We start from the raw sequence: 17,278 nt of genomic DNA on the forward strand, positions 1-17,278 counted from the left end.
AGAAAGAGGACTATGGGAACTTAATGTGGATCACAATATAGTATTTTCACCTTTTTTTGTTATTGTTTGCTTGCTTTTTGTTTTCTTTGTCCTTTTTTCCCTTTTTGACCTGATTTTTCTTGTGCAGCAAGATAAATGTGGAAATATGTATAGAAGAAGTGCACATGTTAATCTATATTAGATTACTTGCTGTCTAAGTGAGAAAATGGGGGGGAAGAAGGGAGAATTTAGAACATAAGATTTTGCAAGGGTGAATGTTGAAAACTACCTTTGCATATATTTTGAAAATAAAAAACCACTATTTAATTACTAAATAAAAGTTACTCTCGACTAACTAAATTTAGGACACAAGATTTTGCAAGGGTGAATGTTGAAATTTATCTTTCCATATATTTTGGAAATAAAAAGCCAATATTTAATTACTAAATAAAAGTTACTCTAGACTAGCTAAATTTAGGACACAAGGTTTTGCAAGGTGAATGTTGAAAACTCTTTGCATATATATTTTGAAAATTAAAAGCCTCTATTTAATTAATAAATAAAAGTTACTCTAGAGCAGCTGATGAAAATTATTCTCAGCTCATACTATGTAGGGGTAGAGCCCTCCAGGGGGGAGCTCAGGCCAGTGCCATTAAAGCATCACCCCTGTCCTCAAGGGAACCCCTGGAACTCTAAAAGGCGATGTAAGTAGCCTTGCTCTGGAGACTCCTCTGTGAGAGGGGGTTGGGGCTACGGCTCCTCGGAGTTTCTGTGAGCTACACTTTATCCTCTTCCAGTTGCTCCAAGTTCTCTCTCAGGCCGAGCAGAATATGTCCAACCCCTCTCCCTCCTGCGCCCTTCACACCCACTGCCTCCCCCACCTCTCCATTAAAATGTAGGGCCACAGGCAGATGCATCATTCTTAGAGAGCCTGGGCTGCTCTGAGGGGAACGGAGGGGGCTGGAGCTGGACCCAAGGGGAGGATCTCTGGGTACTGATCCACTCTCTGTGCCCCGTCTCAGGCGTCATCCCGCCGGTCAGGATTGAGTCCTCTTCTTCATCGGTGGCCGAAGGACAGACTGTGGATCTCAACTGCGTGGTGGCGGGACAGCCCCACATCCGGGTCTCTTGGCACAGACGCGGGGGAAGCCTCCCTGTCAAGCACCAGGTTGGGGGATTGGAGAGACGGAGGGAGGGAGAGGGGGGAATCAGAGAGAAAGCCCCCCACCAGTGGGTCTGCTCCGATCCTGCTGGGAAAAGAAGTGGTCTGAGGCCCACAGAGCAGGGGGTCACTAAGTGAGCACTGATGGAAAGGACAGAGCCCGGAGAGCGCAGGGAGTCAGGGTCACCAGTCACAGGTGGATCAAGGGCGCTGGGTGAGATGGCCCAGGGTCGCACGCCTGTCAAAGGACCCGAGAAATTCAGTCACCCTCCGCTCTCTCCGAGTGCTTGCTGACCTTCCACCCTGCTCGTCCCTGCCCAGATCCACGGCTCCCGGCTACGGCTGTACCAGGCGTCTCCGGCCGACTCTGGCGAGTACGTGTGCCGCGTGCTCGGGGGCGCCAGCCCCCAAGAGGCTTCTATCGTGGTCACCATCAGAAGTCTGGGCTCCGGCTCTGGCTCCGCCATCCCCAGTGAGTACCTCCTGGTGGCGATGACCAGAAGAGTCAGGGGTGGGACTGCTGCTGACTCTGGGGCTTGGGGTGCGGGGACCTTCCAGAACAAGCTGGACCGGGCTGAGTAAGAGCTTCGCAGAATGGATCTCTAGGTTTCCCCCAGGTACCATTCGTCTTTATCTTTGCATCTCCCCATCTAGGGGGTGAATTAGGTGGTATGGGAACTCCCCACGTGGAAAAGCACCCCACTGATGCAGATCAGCCATCCACCTGCAGTTTCTACTCTTATACTCAGATTAAGCAAATTGCCAATGCTCATGTCTGACTCTTCATGCCCTTGTTTGGGGCTTTCTTGGCAAAGATACTGGAGGGGTTGCAATTTCCATCTCCAGCTCATTTTACAGATAGGCAAACTGAGGCAAGCAGGGTCACGTGACTTGCCCAGAGTCACCCATTAGTAAGTATCTGAGGTCAGATTTGAACTCAGGAAGGTCTTGTCCCTTATTAGGAAGAGTCCATTCACCGTACCACCCAGCTACCCCAGCACAGCTAGTATGCTCATGGATATCAGAACCAGGACTCGAATGTGGGTCTTCCTCAGTCCGAGGCCGGTCTCTACCCCTTATACCACTGCATCTTCCTTTGATAAATGCTTGTTTATTGGAGTGGCAGTAGGGACAGGGCTGGATTAGGAAGTCAGAAGACTCACCTAAGCCAGTCAGTCAACACTCATTCATTAAAGTGCCTACTGTGTGATACAAAGCAGGAAAACTACGGTGCCTACCCTCAGCTCCCATTCTAATCCCAACAACCACGGGCATCCGAGGCGCAACCCAGTGGAAATGGAGGGTCCTCTCAGAGGGAAGAAGGAGGGAGCATCTTGGAACCAGTCGTTCACTTCCCCAACCTTGGTTTTGTCCTTGGTCCCAAGAGGAGATGGGGCTTAATGACCGCCGAGTTTCCCTCCAGCTTTAACTCCCAAGTGAATTGGATTGATGACTTGAGCCCGGACTTTGTGAGAGGGACCTCCTGCTGCCCTAACTCTCTGTGTGTGCCCACAGCCGCCGCCACCTTCATTCCCATCAGAATTGAGTCCTCGACCCCATCAGTGACCGAAGGGCACACAGTGGATCTGAACTGCGTGGTCCCTGGGCAGCCTCATTCCCAAGTCACGTGGTATAAGAGAGGGGGGACCCTCCCCACCAGACACCAGGTATGGCTTCCCTGGCCCGGCCTAGGCCCTTCCCGGGGCTTCGTGGGAACCTTCCCCTCCTTCCCCAAGCCCAGCGGGAGCGTCCCAGAGAAACCTGGGGGGGCAGGGCGGGCCAGAGCGAGGCGGCAAGTTCAGTGTTGTCTCGGGCCCCTTCCCCACCAGGTCCATGGCTCCCACCTGAGGCTGTACCAGGTGTCTCGGACTGACGCCGGCGAGTACGTGTGCCAGGTGGTCGGCGTCTCTGGCCCCCCCCAGGAGTCTTCCTTCACCATTGCCGTGCTGCCCTCCGCCTCGACTGCCGAGTCCTACCGTGAGTGGGGACCCCACAAACTGGGCAGGGCTGACGCAACGGCCCGTCTGAGTGAGGCGCCCTCCCCCGCCTCGCTGGGACTCCCCCCCACCAGGATCGTGCTCCTCCATCCCACCCCCCCCACTAAGCTTGCCTTTTCTCCAGGCCTCCAGAGCCCCGTCATCTCCATCGACCCCCCCAGTGCCACGGTACAGCAGGGCCAGGACGCCACCTTCAAATGCCTGATCCATGACGGGGCGGCCCCCATCAGCATCGAGTGGAAGATGGCCCGAAACCAGGATCTGGAAGGTGAGGAGCGGGGCTGCCCCGGGAGCACGGACACTGTGGGGGGGCCTGCGCAGCAGAAATGGGCCCTTACTGGGCCAGCCTGGGGCTGGCCGGGCCGGAGCCTCCCCGGTCACATTGCGGGGCCCGGGAGCCCAGGGAGAGTCTGAGGGGCAGACATACCCCCGGAGAGTAAGGGGAGGGGGCCGGGAGGCTCATCCCGCAGAAGCCCAAGGGTCAGAGACCACCGGGCTCAGAGGCACGGCCTCCAATGGGGCACAAGGCTGTCCATGTGCTTCCAGGAGCCGGCCTTGTGTGGGCACTAGGGGTTGCACCGAGCTCAGCCTTCTCCATCAGACCAAATACAGGCCCCCATGTCCAGCTGCCCCTTAGACAGAGGGGACTGGTCGACTGGTCTCAAGGACACAAGGGGGCGCCATAGTGCACAGAGCGCTGGACCTGGAGCCCGAGTCTAAATCTGGCCCCAGACACTACCTGGCTGGGTGACCCTGGGCCAGTCACATGATTCTGTTTGCCTCGGTTTCCCCATCTGTACAATGGGCCGCCTGCCTTGCCCCTGTAGTCACCGCCTATTCACTTGGCCCAAGGGACCAAAACCAGGAGCCACAGAGAGAAACTGAAGTCAAATAGACTTCGCTCAGAGGTAGCGAATGTCCATCACTAGAAGCCCTCAACGAGAGACCTCGGGTTCTTTGCTGGGATTGGGACAAGGGATTTTTGCTCCTGTAAGACTGGGTGAGATTCTTCTGACAAAAGGCCCAGGAAAGTCCCAGGCAGTGAGAGTCCATTAGCACTGGAGCTTTTCATGCGGGGTCTGCTTGGTGAAGATGTGTTCCCAAGGATCCCAGCTCCATCATCCCGGGTTCTAAGGGCCCTCCGAGCTCCATCATCCTGGGTTCTAAGGGCCCTCCCAGCTCCATCATCCCAGGTTCTAAGGGCCCTCCCAGCTCTGACCTCCTGGGTTCTAAGGGCCCTCCAGGCTCTGACATCCCTGTTCTAACAGGTCCCCCACCTTAGACATTCTCAGTTCTGTTCCTTAGAAGGGCGCTTAGAGACCAGGAGAGCCCTGGGCAGAGGCAGTGGGGACCCTGGGTGCCAGGAGCAGCTCTCAGCCTCTTCCGTGCTCCTTCTCCTCTCACTTGCAGACAATGTGCACCTCAGCCCCAACGGCTCCATCATCACCATCATGGGTGCCCGGGCCAGCAACCACGGCACCTACCGCTGCGTGGCCTCCAACCCCTATGGGGTGGCCCACAGCGTCGTCAGTCTCAGCGTGCAGGGTGAGTGTGTCGGGGGGTGCGGTCCCCGGGGCCGGGGGGCTCTCGACATTCCCAGAAGCCCGAGCTGGCCCAGTAAGCGCCTGTTCCTGCCCCGCAGGCCCCCCCACAGTGTCCGTGCTCCCCAAGGGCCCGGTGCGGGTGAAGCTGGGCAAAGCTGTCTCTCTGGAGTGTGTCAGTGCTGGGGAGCCCCGCCCTTCTGTCCGCTGGATGCGCATTGGGACGCCCCTCAAGGTGGATCACCATCGCACGCTGGGGCCCATGGACAGCCACGCCATGCTGCAGGTGAGCGCCGGGCTGTGTGCAGGCAGGGGCTGGGCCAGGACAAGGAGCCCGGGAGCTCCAGAGCCGGAAACGGCATAACATCCATGTGCCTAAGTTACATGGAGACCCCCTCGATTTCCACGCTTGCGACCGCCACAAGCCGCTCCCAGGAGCGCACCCACACGGGTTCCATCCCCTTTGTAAGGTCTCTGGGCTCAGCCCTCACCGGGCCGTTGCCCCATCGAAGGCTTCCTAGTCCCGGTTCCTGACTGGCGGGGAGGCCGTCCTGAGCCCTCTCTCTGTTCCAGATCACGGAAGCCCAGCCAGAGGATGCGGGCACTTATGTCTGCCTGGCCCAGAATGCTTTAGGCTCAGCCCAGGCGCGGGTGGAGGTGAGTGTGGAGTCGGGGGCAGCGCCCCTGGGCGCCCCCGAGGTACGAGTGGAGGAGGCAGAGATGACCGTGGAAGCCGGGAAGACAGCCACCCTGCGCTGCTCAGCCACAGGTAGGGGGAGGACGCTCCCGGCGGGGAGGGGTCAGTGTTACCTGGACAGGGCATGGGGGAGGACTGTAGGCAGCTAGGGCATTAGGCACCGAGCGCTGTCCCGAATTCGAATCCAATCGCAGACATTTATTTAGTGTGACTCTGGACAAATCCATTAACCTGTTTGCCATCTGTAAAATGGGCACAGGAATAACCCCTACCTCTCACAATTGTTGTGAGAATCAGATAATATAATATTTCTAAATTGATAATTTATTATATTATACATAATGTCTGGCACACAGTAGGTGCTACATAAATATTAGTTTTTATTATTAAATACTGTCACTCTGATGACCAATAGTTTAGGGAGAGCAGACACAAGCCGTCCTCTGAGCAGCTCTGGGATATTGGAGACCCAAGAAGCTTGTGTGTCACTCTGAGCTCCAGATGTTCTCTTAGAGCCCTCTGGGCCGCTCTGCTCTTTGTGACCTCTCGCATAGGAGAGCTGGCTAGCAAGGGCTTCTGGGAACTTAGTGAGAAAGAGCAGGAGAGAATTAAAGGCCTGGGTTCCACAATCTGCCATTTTGCCAAACTTGACTGCAGTTTCTTCAAAATTTTCAAAATTTTTTTCAAAATTCTTCTTCAAATTTTCTTCTGCAAAATGGAACAATAAAATGTTTTTGGTCCCATACCAAAATAAGCAAATAAGAGCTCCCCAGACACCCAAGGTCATAGAGGTCTGTCCCAAAGGACTTGAAAGTGATTCTAGGATGTCTTCCTAATTAACCTTTCTGTCAGAAATTGCCTAATGGTTAATTAATTCATTCATTAAAAAGCCTAATAATCAGCAGAGTGTGCCAGCCTTTTGTGCTGAGGGCTGGAAAGAATTTTTTTTTAATCAGTCCCTGTCTTCAAGGAGTTCTTAAGCAGTAGCAAACCTCAGATAAACAGGTGTGGAGGCCAAGGAAGGGACTATCTAGGGAGTTAAGGGGTGGGGGGGAGGGGGGTCTAGAAGCCTCACCTGGCTCGCCCTTTCTAGAACAAAGGTGGAATTTATTTCATTACTTAGCTGGGGCAGGAAAGGGGTGGAGGACCCCCTAGAATCTAGGGGTCCTCAGACTTTTAAAATAGGGGGCCAGTTCACTGTCCCTCAGACTGTTGGAGGGCAGGACTATAGTAAAAACAAAAACTTTGTTTTGTGGGCCTTTAAATAAAGAAGCTTCATAGCCCTGGGTGGGGGAGATAAACGTTCTCAGCTGCCCCATCTGGTCTGCGGGCCATAAATTAATAGATTGGATGAATAGGGTGGGGAGCTTCTTGGTGGGGAAATTTAATCCTGCTATCTGGGGTGAAGCTTAAAGGTGTCCCCTTCCTAATGGGCTAATTGAATAACTCTTCCCTCTGGGACTGAATTCCAAAATTAATTGGATTAACAGCCCTTTGATTGGGGGAGTAGGAAAGGGAAGAAGTTTTCTGAGACTTGGAGTTCAACTTCTGAGAGTTGAATGGAATGAGAATGATTTGAGGCGAGTTGACAGGATTATTTCTAAGGTTCCTTCTGCCTGTTACTCTCCTTGCCCTTAGAGAATGGTCTAGGTTGTCCTTGTGTTGAGGTTTAAAAGGAGACCCCAAAAAGGTTGGGGTCGCAGACTAGTATTGTGAGGTGTCTCAAGAATTTTCAGGCTTGAACCCATCTCCAAGTCATGGGGCAAAGTTTATGGTGATTGTAACACAATTGAAGCAGGCTAAGTTCCAAAAGGATTGAGCAAAGAGCCAGGAGAAAAAAGAGAAATTTATAGGACAACGTTAAAGGGGCCAGAGCTTCATTACTTATTTGCCAACTTTATGGCTTACAGGTAGATCTGAGGGTGCTCTATTCCCTATTATCTCAGGAACTTTGGTATCACTGACCCCCAGGTTATCTATCTAACAATCTTAGGACTATCCTAAGACCAGAAGACTTTTGAATCATTGACAGATTGTTAGAACACTAGCTCTCCTAAGGTCAAGGGACCTCAAGATCGCTGCTATCTTACCTTAAAATCTGGAGGAAGAAATATTATATTCCCAAGATTTAGAATCATTGACAGATTGTCAGAACAAAAGCACTGTGAGGTCAAAGGACCTCAAGATCACTGCTGTTTCCCATAGTGGTTCTCAAAGTATGGTCTAGAGAATCCTGGGGATCTCTGAAACCCTTTTAGAGGGTCTACAAATTCCAAAATAGTTTTTGTTTCCAATATGGTAAATGTCTATAAATATAACCCAGATAAACAAAAACGCTTTGGAGAGATCCTCAATAATTTTTAATAGGATAAAGATACTGAAAACAAAAATTTGAGAACCACTGCCCTAGAGGCTGCCCTGCCTCCCTCCTCCTGCCTCTTTCCACCTCTAGGTAGCCCCCCTCCGAGTGTGCACTGGTCCAAACTCCGGGCACCCCTGCCCTGGAAGCATCAGCTGTCTGGAAGCACTCTCATCCTCCCCGAGGTGGCTCAGCAGGACTCCGGCCAGTACATCTGCAATGCTTCCAACTCCGCCGGCCACGCCGAGGCCACTGTCATCCTGCACGTGGAGAGTAAGGACCCTCGTCCCCTAGGGTGGACGCCCCATTAGGCACTTGTCTCTTATTTCAGTCCCTAACCCCCCATTACCTCATAGTTACCCCATTCTGAAGGTAGCTGAAATGTCTCTCCCCTGTCTTTGTTGCCCCCATCCCTCCCTTTGTCCCCTAATTTAGCTGGTTTGGGGCTAAGCAGACTCTGCTCTTGCCCTCCCTCCTTCCCACCCAACCTCTACACTTGCCCTTTGCTCGCCTCCCTCACCCCTTTCCTACTGACCCCCCCACAGGTCCTCCATACGCCACAACAATCCCTGAAGAGGCTCTGGTAGGAGTAGGAGAAATGGTACAGTTTCAGTGCTTGGCCCATGGGACACCCCCGCTCACCTTCCACTGGAGTCGGGTGAACGGCAGCCTCCCCAGAGGGGCGACCGTCCGGGGTGACCTGCTGCGCCTCCACCCCGCGGGCCCTGAGGATGCTGGCCAGTACCAATGCCTGGTCACCAACAAGGTGGGCTCTGCCCAGGCCATCGCTCACCTCAGAATCCAGGGTGAGAACCACGGGGAAGCGGAAGGGAAAGAGAAAGGGAATGGCCTTCTCTGGACGCTGTTAGTGGCAGGGGTTACTGACACTCCTCCACAGGCTCTCACTGCCACTGTCCCACGTAAAGACTTGTGCCTTAATAACTTTATCAACTATCTACTATGGACAGGGGCCTGGGCTCTGGGATACCAATACAGAACACAGTTAGAGACTGGGGCTGGTCCTAACTGCAATACTGACTTTTGAGGGGTTATGTAATCAGAAAACATGGCCTAAAGTCAGGGAGACCTGAATTCAAATCCAGTCTAATCACTTTAATCTCAGTTTGCCTCAGTTTCCTCATCTGTAAAATGTGAATAATAAAGCACTACCTCCCAGGATTGTTGAGAGGATTAAATGAGATCTAATTTGTAAAGTACCTAGTACATAGTAAATGCTAAATAAATGTTAACTATTATTATAACAATATATTATTACTTATCAGTAATTAATATGTATTATGTAATTATATATAATTAATATATGGTTATAATTATATATGACTAATATATTTGTTATTATATGTTATATTTATATATGATTAGCAAAGTACCTAGTAGGCTAATAAGCACTATATAAATGTTATCTATTGTTATTTGTTAAGTAATACATATAATTAATATATTTTATTATATATTATATTTATATATAATTGATATATTTTATATTATTATCATCATCATTATTGGATAGAAAGTGTTGAAGAGCAAAAGGGACCTCCAGACAAAGTGATTTAGCGATATTTGAGAAATTGTCCATTTCGGTGTTAGTTTCAGGGAAAAAGTGGGTCCAGAAAAAAGGTCACTGAAGGCAGGGAAGGCTTCTAAAAGTTGAGGAGTAGGATGAAAGCCTTACAGGAAGTGGAGATTCCACCCATACTGAGTGGGTCTGCAGCCCAGCCAGCCTCCTGGCTCTCACCTGCAGGACCTAATCTGTAGGTTTTCTCATTAATAAAATAAGAGGTTGGGCTGCATGACCCATGGTCCAGCTCTTGACTTATCAATGTAATACCCTGTAATTTAAAAACCTAAAAATGTTTTAAATATTTAAAGTCAGGAACTGTATCTTATTTCTCTGTCATGTGTACATAGTCTCTAATTTCCAAAGCAGATGAAATATTAAGGGGCATAAGTCAGAATTCACCATTTTTTTATGCTTTCTCTGCTTCTCCATGGGTCTTCAAGTACAAGGGTCAGGGACTGAGGGTGCCCAGAAAAGTACCCCTTTTCCCATGAGGACCCATGAGCAGCAGAGCTGTGACCTTTAGCCTTGTTTCAGCAGGTGCCCATCCTGCAGGCCCCTTCCCTGCAGCCTCAGCCCCAGCCATTCACATCACGCCTCAGCATGAGACAAAGGGCATCGGGGGCAGCGTCGAATTCCACTGTGCCGTGCCCAGTGATGCAGGAGCCCAGATCCAGTGGTTCAAAGAAGGCGGGCAGTTGCCACAGGGTCACACCGTGCAAGATGGGGTGCTTCGGTGAGGAGGGGAGGCATGGGTGGGTGGGTGTCCTTTGCTGGGGTCCCTGTCAGAGTCTCTGATAGAAATTCATGTCTCATGTGTTCGGTTACTATCATCCTAACGCTAACTCCTATTACAACAATGCTAAGGTCTACAAGGTAATCGCCTCACTAAAGCCCTGGAACATCACTTAGCTAGTCAATCAATAACCATTAAACACGTACTGTGTTCCTGACACTGGTCAAAAGGCTGAGAATTCAGAAACCAGCAGGAAAAAAGGCATTCCCTGCCTTCAAGGAGTTTATCTTCTTCTTCTTCTTTTTTAATAGCATTTTATTTTTCTGAATTCATGCAAAAATACATACATACACATTTCAACATACATATTTGCAAAACTTCATATTCCAAATTTTTCTCCTCTCCCCAACTCTGCCCTCCCAAGACAGCAAACAATCCAATAGTGGTTGCACATGTGCAATTCTTCTAAACCTATTTCCATATTTGTCAAGCTGCACACACACACACACACACACAAAAAATCAGATCAAAAAGGAAAAAAAAAAACCACAAGAAAAACAAATAAAAAGGTGAAAATACTAGGTTTTGATTCATTCAGTCTCCATAGTTCTCTCTTTGGATGCAGATGGCTCTCTCCATCACTTGAATCATTATTGAAAAGAGCTAAGAAAGAACTTACCTTCTAATAGGGATAGAAAACATATAAAAGGCAAGGATGTATATCAGATTATTTACTCTCTTAGGAAGAGGGATGGTAAGGGGGGGAAAGGGAGGAAAAATTTGAAACACAAAGTCTTATAAATATGAATGTTAAAAACTATCTTTGTATGTATTTGGGAAAAGAAAATTCTATTGAGAAAAATTAAAATAAAAGGAGAAAATGGAATGAAGTTGGGTGATGGTAGAGAAAGTACTGGAGAGAACCTAAAAAATAGCCTCCAGAAGAGCAAAGATATTGTCTGCCTGGATGACCGCCTTAAAATGAAAGGTCTGAAAAGAGTCATCAAGTCAGAGGGAGAGGTTGAGGGGGCAGAAGGTATTTTAAGTGTGTGAATTCCAGGGCTAGAAGGAGGTTTCAGGAAGAAGTTGAGGGGGAAGCACGGAAGAAAGTCCTGGCTTCAGACGTGCAACCCAGAGAGGTGCCATTCCTACTTTATAAATGAGGAAACAGAGTCACAAATAAATCAATTTGTCCTTTCAGATGAAAAGTGCTGCTCAATGGTTATCATTAACTGCTCTGATTCTTATTATAATCATTGTTATTTATATAGCCTTTATTGGAACCATCAATATTGAACTTTGATTTCTTTACAGGATCCAGAATTTGGACCAGAGTTGCCAGGGGACATATATTTGCCGTGCACATGGGCCATGGGGCCAGGTCCAGGATAGTGCACAGTTAGTTGTTCATGGTGAGTGAAAGTCTTTTTTTTTTCTTTTTTTTAAAGGTAATCAGGATTAAGTGACTTTACTAGTAAGTGTCAGAAGTATGATTTGAGCTCAGGTTCATCTGATTCCAGAGCCAATGCATTATCTGTTGGGGCACCTAGCTTTCCCATGAGTGAAAGTCTTGGTCTGGTCTCTTGGAGTCAAAAAGCCTCAAACCCTACAGACTAGTGGGGAAGTAGTAAGAACAAAAAGGGTCTGGGGGACCTTAGACAGCATTGCCCTTCCAACCCTGACATAATCCTACATCCCCCATATTTATGGGGCGTTAGACACAGACTAGAGTGAGAGACAGGGATCCTGTGGGTGTAACCTGAAGTAATTCTGCCAGACTCTGTTTAAGACCTCAGGCAGTTAACAGCCCAGCCCAGTATACAAGACTTCACACAGCGTCACATGTAAGAGAGGGGAGCACTGGTAAAGGCAAAGTCAACCTGGTTGACAATCATTTCTTCTTCCTGTCAATACATTCAGCGTTTCACTATAAGCCGGATTAGGAAACAAAAATCTGGGCTTTCTAAATTTTTATTAATTGCCAAGAGCCAGCACTGGAGTGGGAGAAGATGGGTGCCATCTTGGAGGCTATTTGTACCCTTTGCCGTCTTGCTGCTGCCTGTTCTGCCTCCTTGACTGTGACAGGCAATCCCTTCTTACCTCTCCATCCTCTGGGCCAGCAAGCTGGGACCTGTGTCTCTGAATCCCCATCCCTCCCTCCCTTCTCTCCAGCTCTTCCTTCTGTGCTCATTAATATCCGGACATCAGTGCAGACTGTAGTCGTCGGTCATGCGGTGGAGTTTGAGTGCCTGGCCCTAGGTGACCCTAAGCCTCATGTCATCTGGAGCAAGGTGGGAGGCCAGCTGCGCTCGGGCATTGTGCAGACTGGAGGCACCATTCGGATTGCCCATGTGGAGCAGGCTGATGCTGGGCAGTATCGCTGCACCGCCACCAATGCCGCGGGTACCACCCAGTCTCATGTGCTGCTGCTTGTGCAAGGTAAAAGCCTCCCTAGGTCCTGTGGGATCCTCCACCCCTCTCTGTGCCCGTCCTTTCCACAATCACCGCACCCATCCACGGGTGGGTGTCCCTAAACTTCGAATGCCCACCTTTCATCCCACTTCATGCCAGTCCTGCCCACTACTTCTCTTAAATCCAGTCCTGCCTTTAATCTTCTCCATCACAGACCTCTCTGTACCTCACAATGTGTACCTCCTACCCCTGCAGCTTTGCCCCAGATCTCAGCCCCTCCCGAGGTGCGAGTGCCCGCTGGGTCTGCAGCTGTCTTCCCTTGCATGGCGTCCGGCTTCCCAACCCCTGACATCACCTGGTCCAAGGTAGGAACCTCTGTGGGAGAAGAAAAAAATGTGCATTGGAGGGAGAGAGACTGAAGGTGGGGTCAAACCTCAGGATAAGGGGAAACCCAGAGACATAAAAGAACCTACTCGAACAAAGTGGTGAGATATGGTTGAAAAACAGGGGTTCAAATACTGACTCAGACATTTACTCAGTAAGGGACCATGGGCAAGACATTTAATTTCTCAAGGTCTCAGTTTCCTTGCCTGTAAAATGAGGAGTTGGACTAAAATGATGTAAAGTTGTTTCCATTATTTTCCCTAATTCAGGGCTGACTTCCTAGGCTTGGACTCATTTGGCACTCAAATCCTTAGCCCCAGATTGTGACTGATGCTAGTGGTTAAGGGACCCAGAATCTACCTCTGAGATCCAGAGGGGAACCCTAAGAGTGATCTTCTCTAAATCCCTCCTTTTAAAGAAGGGGAAACTGAGACGTCAAGAGGGACAAGGGATGTGGTCCCAGCCAAGGAATATCAGGGCCCAGGCTGTATTTCTTAACTTCAAATTCAACTCCTACCAAAGAACTTGGGAGAAGACGGAAGGGCTTGTCAGAAAGAACCATGGCAAAAGGTCAAAGACCCAAGTGTACAGTACCTGGCCTTGGAGCCAGGTACGGGAGGTGATAAAGCTGAGTACAAGCTGCTCTGTTTCATTCCAGCTGGAGGGAGACCTTCCCTTAGGGAGTCATATGGAGAACAATGTGCTGACAGTGCCCTCTGTCAAGCCTCAAGACGCCGGCACCTACATCTGTACGGCTACCAATCGCCAGGGTAAAGTGAAAGCTTTTGCCCGCCTCCAGGTACCAGGTGAGATTGCCCCAATGCCGACCCCCGACTCTCCCCTGCTGAGTCTAATGGGTCCTGGCCTCTGACCACCGTGCCTTGTCCACAGAGAGGGTGGTCCCTTACTTCACCCAGACTCCTCACTCCTTCCTGCCTCTGCCCACCATCAAGGATGCCTACAGGAAGTTTGAAATCCGCATTAATTTCAGGCCTGATGCTGCTGACGGTAAGAGGGTGAATGGTCCCAGGTCGGGTGGATCCCTCACGGGGATGGAGAGCTGATTTGTGGTAGAGCCATCCCTCTCTGGTTATGTTATCCCCTCTGGGTCCCCTCTCCTCTGTCTCAGAGAACACCTACCAGCTGGTCCCTTGTCTTTCTCCCCCCACCCCCCTCTCACTATCTCACCATCTCATTCTTCTTCCTCTCTCCTTCTTCTCTCTACGTGGGATTCTCCAACACGATCTGTTCTGCGTTCTTCTCTGTCCTGCTCATCTGCTCCGGCCCCCCTTCTTCCTGATGGCTCCCCTTCCCCCTCCCAACCCCGACCCATGCCCCCTGCCTCTCCACTTCCCCCTGTTTCTACCTCTCCAGCCCTCCTTCTTTATTCTGGTAAGTCCCCCTTGGGGGCTTTCTGCCTTTGACCGATTGCTGTGTGGGGATAGCCCTGGTTCTTGTTCTCTCTCTCTATCACCTTTTAGCAGGTACCCTCTCTTCTAGAGGTTCCCCAGGGAGAAGGGAGATACAAAGCCTGGGATGGGGTGGGGAGGCTGGGGAGGGTCAGAACTGGCTTGGTTCTACCATAGCACAGGGGGAGAGGGACAGAGGAGGCAGACGGTGGCCGGGAAGCTCCTGACTTGGTTGTTCGCCACAGGGATGCTGATTTACAGTGGGCAGAAGACGGCCCCGGGGCCTGGGAGCCCGGTCAATCTGGCGGCCAGGCAGCCCGACTTCATCTCCTTTGGGCTGGTGGGCGGCAGGCCGGAGTTCCGGTGAGATGCCCACTTTCTCTCAGAAGGGTTTGGGGGAGGGCCGTGGATGGCAAGTCCTGCTCTGAGGACATCCCAATCTTGTGGGGGAGACAAAGTCGCAGCCCTTGCCGGGTCCCCAGTGTTTGGAAGGAGCGGGGAGGAGGACAAAAGCAAACTTGTACAGTTGTAGGACTTCACAGGAATAAGCTGGGGAGGGGGTTGATGAGGTGATTGTGGGACTTTAGCCTGGAAGGCTTCCCAGAGCCAGCTGTCTGTGTTCAAATTCAACGAGAAGGCCGGCCCCGGCCTGTCAGTGTGTCTAGGACTTAGGAGAGATGGACCTGCCTCAGCGGGGATGGACTGGGCCAGGAGCAGGCCCAGGAACTCCTCCAGTCTCCCTGTAGCTTCTAGGGTCTCGTGGCAGAAATTAGGAGGGTCTTCCATAGTCTCACCCCATTCCCCACAGTTCCTGATTTTCATCTCCCTCATCACTAACCTCTTTACCTGAGTAGGTTTGATGCTGGCTCTGGCATGGCCACCATCCGCCATCCCACCCCCTTGGCACTGGGTCAGTTCCATACGGTGACCCTGCTTCGAAACCTGACACAGGGTACCCTGATTGTGGGCAACCTGCCCCCCGTCAATGGCACTTCCCAGGTGAGACACGGTGCACTTCTCCCTTAACACCTTCCTTTTCTCTGTCAAGTCTCAAAATCACATCTCTTTGGGGAGGCACAGCATGTGCCTTCACAGGAAACTGCCAGGAGGGAAGGGAGGCACAGCGTGTGCCCACAGGGAGCTGCAAGGATGGGAAGAGAGACATAGTGTGTGCCCACAGGGAATTCCCACTATGGAAATGGAGACGCATCGTGTGCCCTCACAGGGAGCTGCCAGGATGGGAAAGGAGGCACAGTGTGCCCTCAAGGAACTCCGAATATGGGAAGGGAGGCACAGTGTGTCCTCAGCAACCTGCCAGTATGGGAAGGGAGATACAGTGTGCCCTTAGGAGCTTCCATTATGGGAAGGAAGACACAGTGTGTGCCCTCACAGAGAGCTGCCAGGATGGGAAGAGAGACACAGTGTGTGCCCTCAGGGAATTCCCAGTATGGAAATGGGGGCACAGTGCCGTCACAGAGAGCTGCCAGTATAGGAAGGGAGACACAGTGTGCCCTTAGGAGCTCCCATTATGGGAAGGGATGTACAGTGTGTGCCCTCACTCACAGGGAGCTGCCAGGATGGGAAAAGATATAGTGTGCCCTCAGGGAATTCCCAGTATGGAAATGGAGGCACAGTGCCCACAGGGAGATACCAGTATAGGAAGAGAGGCACAGTGTGTGCCCACAGGAAATAAAGATCCAGACACTGCCCCCGATACTCTTCAGCTCCCCACATGGCCTCCAAGCTTTTGCCAGACTTGCCTAATTTGGGATTGGGACAAAGTTTCTTCACTTTCTTGCTCCTGGGGCCTGGTTTAGCATTAAAGGGGGGGACTTGTGCGCAAGGGGCCCAGCCTGTTTCCTATTGGGGGTGAGGACCCAGACCTGGGCAGGGCCAGGGGCAGCCGGAGAAGGGTTTCTGGGTGTCCTCAGGGAGCAGCCTTCCCACCACTCCCCCTTCAGCCCCTTGGTCCCTTCATTTATCCTCCAGGGCAAATTCCAAGGCCTGGATCTGAATGAGGAGCTCTACCTGGGTGGCTACCCGGACTACGGTGCCATCCCCAAGGCTGGCCTAAGCAGTGGCTTTATAGGTATGGCCCCCCTGCCCTGCCCCTGCTGGGGGCTGTCTCCCAGACCCCCGATGTTCCCCGGGCTGCCCCGTCAGTGGGGAAGGAACTCCCAGGAGGCAGGGCTCTGTGGGCGGGAGGGGATCCTCCCAGGGTTCGGCAGAGGCAGGTGCCCTGCCCTGGCCCCTCATCCCCTGCTCCTGCAGGCTGTGTGCGGGAGCTTCGAATCCAGGACGAGGAAGTGATCTTCCACGATCTCAACCTCACGGCCCATGGCATCTCCCACTGCCCCACTTGCAAGGACATGCCCTGCCAGGTGATCTCACCCTCCTCTCCTTCTCCCACCCTCAGCCCCCAACAGCCCCTTTACGAGCCCCCTCAGCTGCCTCTGTCACCTGTCCCCATCCCCCCTGTCCTTCTTCCTGCCCTGCCTTCTGCCCCCCATGAGCCCAGAGATGGGCAGCCAGCATCTGGGGCCCCCTTCTGTGGAGGCCTGACCTGTGGGGGCCGCATTGCAGAACGGGGGATTCTGCCAGGATTCTGAGAGCAGCAGCTACGTGTGCACCTGTCCCTCCGGCTTCACCGGGAGCCGCTGTGAACACTCCCAAGCCCTGCATTGCCACCCAGGTACGGGCACCCACGGGTAGTCTGGGCAGGGCTGGCAGCCTGTGCAGTGGGAAGGGCATGGGTTGAACAAGAAAAATAATTGCCAGCATCTGTATGGCCCTTTAGCCTTTGCAAAGCTACAAATCATCTCATTTTATCCTTTCCTTTATTCTAAAATAAGAGTTGGATTTGATAGCTGCCTCTAAAGGCCCTCTACCTAAAAGTGCGTGGAGCCAGCTCAAACTGGCTCCTGAGAGCCGGATGTTAAATTTTCCATTGGAGCATTTACTCATTGGCAAAGGTTTCAAATCAGCACTTGATTTATTGTTCTGTTGATTGTCTAGACTTCAGA

At 51.5% G+C, this 17,278-nt stretch overlaps 1 protein-coding gene across 4 annotated transcripts in view; it reads left to right on the top strand.

Annotated features, from left to right (window-relative positions):
* HSPG2 (heparan sulfate proteoglycan 2) overlaps positions 1-17,278 on the top strand; it is a 157,461-nt gene that overhangs the window by 129,211 nt on the left and 10,972 nt on the right. For 3 of the 4 annotated variants that reach the window (XM_031962659.1, XM_031962660.1, XM_031962661.1), the window contains 21 exons: positions 1,002-1,147; positions 1,463-1,613; positions 2,657-2,808; positions 2,971-3,118; positions 3,263-3,406; positions 4,549-4,683; positions 4,781-4,965; positions 5,253-5,448; positions 7,829-8,008; positions 8,281-8,541; positions 9,855-10,050; positions 11,365-11,462; positions 12,223-12,489; positions 12,718-12,827; positions 13,505-13,652; positions 13,738-13,854; positions 14,501-14,618; positions 15,110-15,254; positions 16,245-16,344; positions 16,527-16,636; positions 16,839-16,947. In XM_031962659.1, the coding sequence (XP_031818519.1) occupies positions 1,002-1,147; positions 1,463-1,613; positions 2,657-2,808; positions 2,971-3,118; positions 3,263-3,406; positions 4,549-4,683; positions 4,781-4,965; positions 5,253-5,448; positions 7,829-8,008; positions 8,281-8,541; positions 9,855-10,050; positions 11,365-11,462; positions 12,223-12,489; positions 12,718-12,827; positions 13,505-13,652; positions 13,738-13,854; positions 14,501-14,618; positions 15,110-15,254; positions 16,245-16,344; positions 16,527-16,636; positions 16,839-16,947 (3,216 nt within the window). Of the gene's footprint in view, positions 1-1,001; positions 1,148-1,462; positions 1,614-2,656; positions 2,809-2,970; positions 3,119-3,262; positions 3,407-4,548; positions 4,684-4,780; positions 4,966-5,252; positions 5,449-7,828; positions 8,009-8,280; positions 8,542-9,854; positions 10,051-11,364; positions 11,463-12,222; positions 12,490-12,717; positions 12,828-13,504; positions 13,653-13,737; positions 13,855-14,220; positions 14,286-14,500; positions 14,619-15,109; positions 15,255-16,244; positions 16,345-16,526; positions 16,637-16,838; positions 16,948-17,278 lie in introns of those variants that run through there. The other variant, XM_031962662.1, reaches the window with a different exon arrangement.

Source organism: Sarcophilus harrisii, chromosome 3 (genome assembly GCF_902635505.1).
Source record: "Sarcophilus harrisii chromosome 3, mSarHar1.11, whole genome shotgun sequence".
NCBI classification, from domain to species: Eukaryota; Metazoa; Chordata; class Mammalia; order Dasyuromorphia; family Dasyuridae; genus Sarcophilus; species Sarcophilus harrisii.